The sequence below is a fragment of the Thunnus thynnus genome, chromosome 14, assembly GCF_963924715.1.
Source record: "Thunnus thynnus chromosome 14, fThuThy2.1, whole genome shotgun sequence".
NCBI lineage: Eukaryota > Metazoa > Chordata > Actinopteri > Scombriformes > Scombridae > Thunnus > Thunnus thynnus.
In genome coordinates this window covers 13035948-13048305 of record NC_089530.1, presented here as the reverse complement: position 1 = coordinate 13048305, position 12358 = coordinate 13035948, and the positions used below count along the sequence as shown (strand labels likewise).

At 39.0% G+C, this 12358-nt stretch overlaps 1 protein-coding gene across 1 annotated transcript in view; it reads right to left on the bottom strand.

Moving 5' to 3' along the window:
* khdrbs2 (KH domain containing, RNA binding, signal transduction associated 2) overlaps nucleotides 1–12358 on the bottom strand; it is a 70281-nt gene that overhangs the window by 13280 nt on the left and 44643 nt on the right. Inside the window, exons 5-6 of the mRNA XM_067609900.1 lie at nucleotides 4463–4590; nucleotides 2620–2803 (exon numbers count right to left, since the gene is read on the bottom strand). Coding sequence (XP_067466001.1) covers nucleotides 2620–2803; nucleotides 4463–4590 — 312 coding nt within the window. The remainder of the gene's footprint in view (nucleotides 1–2619; nucleotides 2804–4462; nucleotides 4591–12358) is intronic.

Here is a 12358-nt window from a genome sequence, read left to right as displayed (position 1 = left end):
ACACAGGATGCAGCAACAAAGATGCATCTACAGCTGCTGTGTTTCATTAGATTGTATTGTGCAGGATTCTTGTAGTGGAATGACAACAAGCATTACAGCATCTTGTATAGTCAGTGATTGAAAAAACAAACAAACAGCTAAACAAACCTGGACCTTTGTATAAAGAGGTCTTGCTACATTCTGGAAACATGCTCAAAGAAAATTGTGTAATGTAGTAGAAAAAATTGCAAAGTGAGATATGAGGGAAGAAAATGTTCAGGACAAACTCATCTTTCCATAATCCCCTAGTCTCTGTGCTCCCACCCTCCTTTCCAACCTCCAATTACAAAGAGAAGAAATGCCTCGCCTTTTCACTCCTCAGAAATACACAGGCTCTACATCAGAACTCAATTTGGTTTGGTAATGAGACTGCGCTTGTGCATTTCCCCATGCAGACAGCCCAATCTTCAACTGCCAACACACATGGGGGCTTTGCTTAGCAGGAAGGCTCTGAGGAAATAGACTGGTAAAAGTGTTGCCTTTTTCATTTGGATGAAACTTAGAGCTCACCTAGTGTAGTCTTTCAAAATGACCTTGAGAAATTTCCAAGATCTGAAGACAAACATACTTTTAACCAGGGCTTTGAAAATGTTTACAGTCGAATCCCTGCCCTATTTTGAGTGATGTGAGAAAAGATTTTACCGACCATTGGTCAAGGACTTGCCTACACCTCTGAGTGGAATGGTGCAGCTATTCACAATGTATGGACTTGAAGTAACATCAAATTTATAACCAATTATTTTTTATCTCAAGGTCACCTGTTAGCGCATGTTACCTATAGCACATGTTATATGTCCATGTCTAATAGTATATCTGTTTCAGGGAATAGTGTAACATTTTGGGAAATATGCATATTTGCTTCATTGCCAAGTTAGAGGAAAATATCAATACCACTTTCATATCTGTCCTTTCAACATAAGCCTACAGCAAGAAGTCAGTTACCTTAGCTAAGAACAATGACTGTTCCTTTATTCTTTCTTTTCGGGGAGCCATTGGTTTCCATTCATTTTGCTGCAGAATGAAAATGTACTTGAAACGTGCTTGAAACAGGTAATCCATCACAGAGGATAAGTTGTTACCTTTTTTTAATTAACTTTGCTAAGGGTTGTGTGTTCTGTTGCTGCAAGCAGGCACTGATTTGGAAAAAAAAACTCTCCCCAGGCTTTGACATCTGAGGACATTGTGCAATGCACAAATAACAAAATCACATTATACTTTTCACAAAGTCCAAGTTTGCTCTTCATTTTAACCATGAGGATGTCTGACATTATAATGTGATTATTTGTGGTCAACTCCAAACTTCTTCTTTGGATTGGAATTTAAAAGTTAAGGCTAGCATGATTTTATATTTTTCTTATTGTCAACAAATCCCAAGAAAAGACCAAAACCAACAATGTGTTAGTCCGTCTCTAAATACCTTCCAATTAGTCTAAAGCCCATTTGTTCCTGAAGACATAAATCTATAAAAACAGGTCACAGACATGTAGTTTGATTTTTTAAAAAGGCAAAATTGTTTCCTAAAATGGCTGAGCACTGTAGTTTTAACAAATGTTACTCAAAAAAGGGGTGCATATGTTGGGGGACTATTTCAAGCTGCGGATTAATACACTTTTAGTGCTTTAGGCCACATTCACACCAAAACAGGCAGTGAAAAAATGAAGCCCTCCCATTTATTTGAATGGGGGCATTGCATTTATGCAGTGGGGGGCACATTCCTGGTGGATTACTTTGTAACGTGAATGCCATGTTCAAGCATTTACCTCACGATCGTCTTGACAAAAGATAAAACATTTGCCGCCATGATAACTTTCCAGAGTTGTAAAATCCTGTCTGTGAGTATTACAAACCGCTTTGAAGTTTTTTGGCTTCTGATAAGTCCTTAAACGCAATTAATCTGTAACTCCCAACTCGACTTCCTGGATCGTATTTCATTGTCTCACCGGTACCTCAAACAACATGCCCCCACCACCATAGACTCCTGCACCGTAGTGCCACACGGCTGGTTTCGCTCTGAATGCAGCCTTGGTGTTTACAGCAGCAGGATGGGGAATGTGGGATTAACTCAAAATAAACTACAGTGCTCATGTTTATGGTAATGAAGGAATATGTCACCCAGTGCAACGGTGTGGCTTATTGATGTGTTTTTAATTTTTTGAACAATGGAGCTCTATGGCACACAATAATAATATCTGCTTGCATTCGACACAGTGATACCTAACTTAATAACAATAGATAAAGGTGATTATTTATTCTAAGAAACTTCTAATTTAAGCAAGTTGATTTTTAATATTCTGCTGATACAAATGGAAACCCAGGAGCTGCCAAGAAGATGCAAAATCATTCTTGAATTATATTTTGCTTTTAAAAAGTTGTAGTTAATATAAAAAAAATGTTGTTTGTAATAATTTCCTGCCTGCCCTAATTTTTCAAACATGTCTCTGTTTGCCCTACCTCTCCATGTGAAGCAAGACTCATCCAGATCACATGAAAAGGGATTAAACCCAGTCTGATTTACACACAGTTCAAGTAAAATTACTATCAGCTATACTTTCCACTGTGTGCAAAGAGGATTGGACTTACATAGTCGTCGTATGATTCATGTGTGACTGCTAACAGCGGGGGCCTGTATCCAGCACTCCCTGCTGCCCCCCTGGCTCTCGGAGCTTGTACTTCCCTCGTTAAAACAGTCGTGGGAAGTTTGCCGTGCGTCGCCGCCGCTGTCCCCCGAGGCGCTCCTGCACTCCTTCCTGTGCCTCTGTGGCCCCTGGTAAAGCAAAAAAGTGGACAAACATGACAACAATTTGCCTTAGGAATCTCACTCCACAAGTTCTGCAAATAAGCTGTACAGATTTCAGTGAAATCAGTTAAACCCTTCTTATCGCCGCAAATGCGCAGGCTGCCTCAGTTGGTGGTTGTTGTACAGTATACGCCTGGGTGAAACACAAGATAAGCATAACCTCCGCTGGCACTGAGGTAGATCTTGTAATGATCACAGAGCTGAAAAGTGTCACTTTGTGTCTTTTTTCTCCTCAGCAAACATGCCTGTGGGACACGGCATGGTTATTTCAATAACACGATGGAGCAGTGCTATGCCTGTGTTTGTACAAAATCACATCTCCATCTGCCTGAAGCTGCTGAAAACACTCAGGTTGTAGGCTTACCTGCACTAAGGCAGGTACGGTTTTTAAAGGGGAGCAAGGAGTGATTTGGCTTAAGGGGCCGATTGTTGCTTGCCACTGTCCAGCAGCAGGACTACAGGAACACCGCAGGGATTGCAGGGTGGATTTAACATCGCAAAGCCGTCTATTGTCTGCTAACTTACATTTTAACAGCGGCATGATGTAGGTGGGCTAGGATACCCTTTCTTCCTCTGGCACATCCCTCGCTAGGGAGCAGCCTATTGTGATCCAAAAATACAGACACTCAAACGGGAATTACTGGTGCATATTTTTCATGGAGATTTACAATAATCGCTTATCGGGGTGCCATAAGGAGGAAATCTGGGAAGTGGTGGTGGTGACTTTAAATTGGGAGCATCCCGTGTTACTGCTGGAATTAGCTCATCTACATGGGCTGCCTGAATTAGGCCAGGCTGTCATGGCAAACTGTACCTGCTTACTCCTGTGGGAACGCCACGGCTCAGGTAGATTATGGACAATTTGTTCTAAAAACGAAGTTAAAAGGAGACCAGAGAGGCAGGCGTTTCACACAAGTAGCTGCATGTATGGCTAAGCCAAACAAATGCTCTGTAATATGAAGTTTTTCTGTAGCTGGTTGGTCTACATCCTAAAGTTCCCTTGAGCTGTATTTGAGTTTGTAAGACAACAACCATAAGTGAAAAAAAACAAGGGAAAATACTGCTTCAAATTATTAACTCCAACCTGAGGAAGAGATGCAAGTATGTTTATATGAAAATATATAATATGTTTGCAAGTAAACCAATTAATCAGAAAATTCACCGTGGAGATGGTTATTCCATTTTCATTATGAATATATTAATTTGACATCCACTACCCAATATATGGCACTGAATAATAAGATGCGTATAAAGTGAAAGCTTTGGGGCTTCTGCACAGTTGAATTAAGTTTTCTCATTATGTTTATGTCATGTGCAGCAGAAAACTACCTGTAGGAGGAAATTTCCAATCATCTGTGTACAAAATAAAAACCAGTTTAATACTATTTATAATCTTTCGATTTAACTATAGAACCAACATAGCTTAGGAGAGAATGTGGGCTTTCACAGCAGAAGTGTTTTGAAGATTGTCACTGTGCTTTCAGAAATCTTTCATGAAAAAAGAAAATACTAACCTTCGAATTTTCCAAACATCAAGAAGCCTTGATTATTGCACTGACACAAACAAACACTCAACTTCTTTCAGAGACCTTGTCTTTTTTTACACACTCATAATTAGCACTTTACCTTGTGGATGCTGTGGTTGCCGGTCGCGTGCTCCTTCCCTGCGCACTCCTCCCTCTGCTCGACTCGTCAGAGCCGTTCAACAGGGAGAGCTCTCTCAGCTGCTCCTGTCTGATCTCGTCATTGTAGTCCTGCGGGAACAAAATGCGGCATGCCTCATATATTAAAAAAAAAAAGGAAAAAAAAGAGAAAAACAAGAGCATTTGTCTTACGACTGCAACAGATGCTGGCAACAGCAGCAAAATGTCATCAAATTAAAATTATCTTGACACACACAGGAAACACATGGCGTGGCTCAGCATTGAATACTCAATGAAGAATGTGATGTTTTTGGATACAAAATGCAGAGGAGGGATTACTAAAGTAGAAAATAAATATTTCACAAAAGAGCTGTGGATTCATTGTTAGCGGTACGATTAAGAAAAGAGGAAAGGAGACCAATTATTATTTTTTTCTGTTAAGGGTTTACAGAAGTGTGCAGTTTTGCTTCCAAATGGGCTTCTGAATGGCAGGCAGACCCACAAAATCAGGACAAGATTTCTAAATAATTTCACAAACCTGTACAGAAGAGGTAGGACATAAAAAAGGAAATTAAACCAAGGAAACTCCTCTTCTTCTCACTGAAAAAGTTCCTTATTTTGTCAGCACACACAACCTGTAATTGACAGTCTCAACAACTTTTTGTGGAATATGGTTATCTTGTCATTCTGAACCACTTTTCTCAACCCATATCAAACATGATATGGATCATTACACAGCAGATAAGGGAGTGGACAAAGCAGTATTCATTATCTTGTCATTGCTGATAGATAAACAGGCTTATTTCCAAGAAACACTTACACCAAACCCACAAGACTTGGCACCCCAGGCAAAATGTTTTTGCAATGACGACAAACCGGTGGAGGAAGCAACCTATTTCTTTGGCTGGCTGTGTGTTTTTGACACACGTTACATATGTTTTTGCTAAACTTTGTTTCGTCTTTCTGACTGTATATGTGTCACGCACTGAAAGCAGAGCACAAAATCCCCCCAAAAAACTTCTGTCAGCTAGAGCAAAATTTGAAAATAAATGGAGGTTGTTACAAACATATTAAAATGATGTCAACTTTGACCCAGTTTGCTCTTGGAATGTCATAAATGTGATACAATATTAGAGTTGAAAATCATTTCTCCTGGTCTACATTAATCATCACTCTTAAGCCATTTTATAATCTTTATAACAGCAGAGTCAATGACATCTTTGTGAGCATTAATCCAACCAGTAAATTAACTGCACATTGATATATGAGATATGATTCTGTCCAGAGCGCATAGATAACTAAAGGACTGGATAACATTAATGGGTGTGCAAGCTCTGTGCAAGTTAGATTACAGCTCACACATATAATCTAATATTCTGCTTTTTTATTTTTTTTACATCCTACTTTGTGTATTTCTTCTTCTTATATATATAAACCCACCTACACCACACTTAGTCATGAGGATATCACAGCAGATGTCTTTAGATGTATTTGCCCACTCTGTACAGTAATTTGCATTTGTTTTAACACCGAATATAATCAGAACTACAAAAAAACTATTATTGGATTAAAATGATTCTGTGTGAACACCCAAAAATTCAGAAAATAATTTATTTTCTAAATGTGTGAAAACTTGTAGACTCCTTATTAGATGTCACCTTTAGAAGCATTCACACTGTAACAATTTTCTCTCTTTTTCTTTACAGCTCAATAACATTCGTGGGATTTTTTTTTAGACTAGATTATACCATCTTCAGTCATCCAGTTATTGATTTTTGCATGTGTGTTTCAGGTCATTCTGTTGTTGCTGTTGTTGCTTCATGACCAAAGATGATTTGATATTCCCAAATACAGAGCAGAATCATGGTTCAATGATAGCAAAGTATTCAGAACCTGATGCAGCAACGCGTCACCAAACATCATGAATTCACCTGCTTATACTTTGACAAACATGAGCATTTCTTATTTGTACTCTTTAAACTTTGTTACATCAAACTTCTGTGTCATTTTTCTCTCATGTGTCATACAGGGACCATATGACGAACAGATTTTTGACACTAACATGTCATGGAAGAAGGAAAAAAAAAAACTTCTCGCGGTAGATTTCCAAAACATTTGACACACCGCACACGTGTGCTTCTCTTGTTAATGAATTAATGTGGCCAACAGCGTTCTGTTGGTTTGAAGGAGACTGGCAGAGCTTTTAATTGGAAAGCTGGCAGCTGATCCAAAGCACAATAAATCTGCCAGAGCTTGTAAAAGTTGACTGTTGACAGAGGTGTTAGCATGAGTATACAGAGATAAACCCATGCTGTGGCTTCTCTGGTCAGACTGTTTGCTCACTGAGATTTATTCTGACCATGCGTGACCTTGTACACACGACGCCCTTCACAGAGCTGAAGTTTGATTGTTAAGGGGTCAACATGTGAAGCATGGTGCTGCCAATCACGTTTAGTTAACACAATAAGATGGCTTTTATAATCTGAAGCGCTAGGCTGGTTATGCTCAGATCTATCTGCTATTGTCACTAGCTGTTTCCAATACTGCAACTCCTGCTGTTCTAGTTTCTTATGACCATACTTGGTGATGGCATATCTTGCCTTGTGTATTTTGTCTATCTTATATCTCGGTGATATGAGCTTGGCTAAGGGAGCATTTATGAAAGAACTGATGCTTGGACATGTCTCTGGCAAACAATACACATAAAATCAATTCTGTATTGTCGAATAATAAAACTCGAGCTGGCCTTCCTTTGAGGCCTTGAGGCATCAAGTGATATAGTTTTACTTAGTAAATACTTTTCTCCAACAGAAACAAAATATTAAAGAGATGAACAAGCAAATAAAACAAATCAACCACAGCTTTGAAATAAATCTTGTGGTCTGTATTGAATTACTAACATGGTGTAAGATTGTTGTATTCCCTTATATGGGGCATTTTGGGTAAACTACCAGTAGCTACAGGGACTATTTCATCTATACTAACTTTTTAGATGGCTATTATCACAGATGAAGATGTCAGATGTATGTATGTCAGAATATATGTTGGTTTCTTTGCATGAAAGAGTTAAAAAGTCAGTGGTAATCAGAAGGGAACCCTCTGGGCCTTCAAGGTAATCAGAGAAGGAAAAGAAAAAATGTTGAAAAAGTGTTTGTACTCCTAATAATTTTTTTTTTTTAATTATTCTTATTCACTGAAATAATAGTAATAATTTCTAGATTATCATTATTAACTTGGGCTAATATGTCTTGGCAAACAGTGGGTTAATATAACAGAACGATAAATGGACCAATCACAATTTTTTCTTCTGATGGTATCTGGGTGAATCAGTGACTCCCCCCCGCCAGGACCTTCAGTAGCTGTAATGAATGTCTGTGCAATTGAAGTCAATGTGGGCATGAATTTGATATTGACAGCTGTCTCAGCCAATCATATTTTGTTGAGTTGTTGGCGGGACAATATCCCGACATCTTCCGGGCATTTGCGAATACTTAGTGGATAAGCGACCCATGAAAGTAGCCAGTGAGTGAGCGAGGGGGAAAAAGAGACGACAGAATGAGAAGGAATGGTAACTCAGTAACCCAGTAACTCCCGGTTCAATCTCTCTGCTGAATGAAAAACATGAATTTACTTGTTGCCTTAATCTGGGCAAAATGTGACAAGAACACTGCAGAATATTTGGTTGAAGATGTTTCTGAAAATATCTGCTCCAAAACTCCAAACTGGCCATGATGGCTTCACTTAGGAAGCAAAAAGTCATTGATTGCTTTATGGGCACAAGTTGCTGGTTGGTAACTGGTCTCATGGTGAGCATTGTCAATCTGTGGGCATTTGGATGGTTAAAACTGTAACTCTGAAATTGTTCAATTTTGTGTCTTAAATTTTGCTGTGTTTGAATTTTAGTTAGGTACTGCATGCAGTGTTCAGGCACAGAAGTCAACTAGCCTGCAGTCAAGACACATTTCAGTGAGAAATAAACAAATTCATTTTTATCATTTTTTATCTCTTATGATAATCGCCATTTTCTATGCTAGTTGTAAGAAGTATATGTAAACCTACAATTTGCATCTCTAGTTAGTAAATGGTTTAATTCAGGCCAGTGAAAAATGGCTGAGCATAGTTTACAAAGAGCTTGTACCTTTTCCCATTTCACCTCAGGAGGTGTTGGCTGGTCAGTATGACACATTTAACTTGTTTGTATGGCATTACTGCCTTTACATCTGGCAGAGAGATATTAAATCTACATTGAAATTCAAGTAAAACACAAAAACATTGGATTAGCATTGGATCCATCTTTAGTTGTTGAACAGTAACTAATGATTATTCTAGATATTTTACTTTCATTCCAGCTAAACAAATATATGAGATAAATCAATATGATTTTCTTGTTTCATGTATTTTCACAAAGTTTGATTTTTTTTGCCACATGTGGTCCTGTTGAAGGCCCAGGATCGAGGGTCCAAGGCCACAGTTTGCCACTTGTGGTAATATCCTGTTTATGAAGTGACAGAGCAGATTTATGGCACATGGTGATGTTGAATGGGCCACATAAATGTGTGTATCTTGTGTTAGATCAGCTGATGCAAAGGAATCACACCATCATCATCCATCCAGATGACCTCACAACCCTCCCATTTCTCAGACAGTTCAGGCCGTGTCGTGTCCACCGTGCTGGATGGGCAGAATTTGTTTGGGTGCCTGATTCATCATGTTCCAAACAGAAGGAACACAAGTCAACATCAACATGCAGTACAGTTTCACAAACGTGGACTCATATTGCAAAAAAATGGCACTCTGAGAAGATGAATGTGTCTCATTCTTTAAAAACGATTTTCTCTGTGGCAATGCCGAAATACATCCCATTGTTTCTGACCAATATTATCACAGGAAACAATTTATTTATACTATTTCAAAGCAGTAGGAGGGGTGATCTCAAGAAAGAGCAGCACACAACGAGTGGATTGTTTATAGGATGTAGTTTGCAATAAAATCTATAGAAAATCTGATTTTACTTTTAAATCAAGCTCATTCAAAGTGCACCTCTCTCATTTCCACAGAAAAATTGGCGCCACATGGTAAAGAACACCTGCAAAATGTGGGTCTGTGCTCAGGATACGATAGATAGATGACATAGATGATGTGCATAAGTGCTCGCCTCTGCAACCAGTCTTCAGTGTTGCAGCTACTGTCCCTGCTCCTTCACTGAGATCATATGGATCAAAGAAATTACATTAAAATAAAACACGAATAGGCCTGTGTGTGTTTTAATACCAGTCAAATATTTTGTTTGACTTCACATTTGATTTTTATGCAAACAACAAACCACTACCACATATCTTGTTCAAGCATCTGTGCCACCCTCTTTTTTTTGCCAAAATGCTCCCCGCTGCAGTTTGGCCCGAGATGAAGGCCACACGCTCATCCAGCTGAGAGCAGGATCGCCTGTCCTTCCCCACCGCTTCTCACTCTCAGCCAGTATATACTTATCTAGTCCACTGATTAGGTTCCTGTTTGCATTTCTTTCCTTATCCAGGGTGCATACAGTAACTCTGAGCTGACAGCACTGACAGCATTTCTGTAGTCAGATTTTGCTTCACGGCAGATCTAAGGCTCCAGTGAAGACAAGCTTTCTCCTCCCAATCGCTTTAAAGACTGCTAAAACTCTCAGTCTGACAAACTGTACTTCTTGGTGGCCTGCGTGTTCTATTTCTGCTCAGGGCTACACGAATGAAAACATATACAGTAATTATATACACTCATCTGTTAATTACGGACATGGTCATGCAGCTTGTTCATTTGAATGTAATTTCTGAATAACTGTGATTTAAACGGAAAAAAAGTGTGGAGGGTTTTTCATATCAGATGAAAAGAATGTGTATTCTTTTTTTTCCTGTTTTGTGGATGAGAGCTCAGTGGGGAGCAGGCTTTGTTAAATAAATAGATAAGAACGGAGAACGTTCATGTCTTTGTTCGAAGACGGGTGAGAGAAAAGAAGAGAAGGTGAGTAGGAAGAAAGGAATGACTGAAGTGCTGCACAAGTCACTCGGCTCAGCTCACTTGCTCTGATTCATACCTAGATTTTCAGCTGCAACCGGCAGTTTAAGCCACTTAACTACACATGTGGCAGTGTGGGAAACAGCTACATGTCTCTGCTGCATCACTTGGAGTTCAGTTTGGTTTGTGAAGCTTAATGTCACACCAGCAGGAATAGATTGGCCACTGGAGCAGTGGGAGTTTTCCTGGTTCGCTAGCAGAGAGAAAGAATAGTGTTGCACACCAGCTGGCTGGATACAGCCATGTTTGTAGCAAGATCATACATTCAGTCCATCTTTCCTCCTGAGCCAACGTTCCTTCAGTAAATCTCACCTTTTTCATGCTGAGCTGAAAACAAACTGATGTGTTGTGTTTTCCAACCGAAGAAAAAAAAAACAGAATTAAGTTAAGAGACAGACTTAACAATAACAAGTGGTTGCTGATTATTAACATCAAACCGATGCCCACTTCAGCACTTCACATGAAGTGACACTCTAACAACACACTAGCAATCACTCTTAATGCATAGTGCAGCATCATAAAAAACCCCAAAAGGTTAACAGCAGGACGCACTTGCCACTCTGCACCAGAGGCAGGAAACATCCGTCACCATAGATACTGACAGATGCCTGTTGTGTTACATTATGTGCTGTTTATCTGAAAATCCATAGCATTGCTTGAAACAGAAAGCGTGCACTAGAAAATATATAGTTTCTATTTCTCTGCTCTTTACTTTGATGTTTTTACTGATGTGTGGATGTTGTACAAGCCGAATTAAGGGTCAAGGTGACATTTTCCCTTTCTTAACCTAACAAAATGTTCTGTGATTTTGCCCAAACCCACCATGGGAAGACAAATTCGAAAGGAAATGTAAGTTCTGATTAGGCTTCAAGATATAACTCAAATTATTATGATGTTTTGTTCACATAAATATGGCAAACCCTGCATCCTCATCCTCACTGATTATTTTTAGCCTCTGTGTCACTCATTAAAATCTCACTGAATTGGTTCCTCCCTGTTTACCCTGCATCGTTAGTTCTGCTGGCAGATTTTCATAAAACATTCAAACAACCTAAACTATCTTATTGAATGTGTGCACCTATTTAAAAAGAAATTTATTACAGGCAATCTTGTGTGTACACTATTAAAAAACCAGGCTTCATTTCTTTACATATATTTGGTAACACTTTATAATACAGCCCATGATTTACAGTGTCATTTTGTTGTATAAATAAAGTATAAAATACGTTTTGATTTCTGAGGCACAAGTATTTTATTTGTACTTGATTCATACATTGAATTTACACTGTAAATTCTGGGCTGTATTATAAAGTGTTACCTACCTCGTCTTTTCACAAGGTACCGCAACAAAGCGAGAGCTGAGACTCTGTCGGCTTTATATTTACAGTCTTGGAAAGAATCTGTATGGAAATAAAGCATCAAACTCAGTGCAGTTTATACTGTGAACCCAAAAATACATAAAAGCCCCCGCTGATGTGAGAGGAGCAAGAGAAGCCCGCTGACCCTTTTATTATCAGAACAGGCTGGTGTGGATCGCACAGCGCAAAGTACAGCCAGGCACAAATGTGACACTGAAGCAAATGAGAATTTCTGTACTCAGTGTAGATGAAAAAGGATATTACACAACTTGTTTTAACATACTAACACGTTAATAGACTCATATGTGAACTAGATGCATATGCTATAGCAGGTACCGGCTCATTATGAGGCCTCATTGTTCATACAGATTACTCCAACAAATACCAACTCAAGTGGTCACAAGTTGATGTAAAGAGGAGCAGGAAGGCATTGAGGGATGGAAACAAGAATGAGGCAAACTCTGATG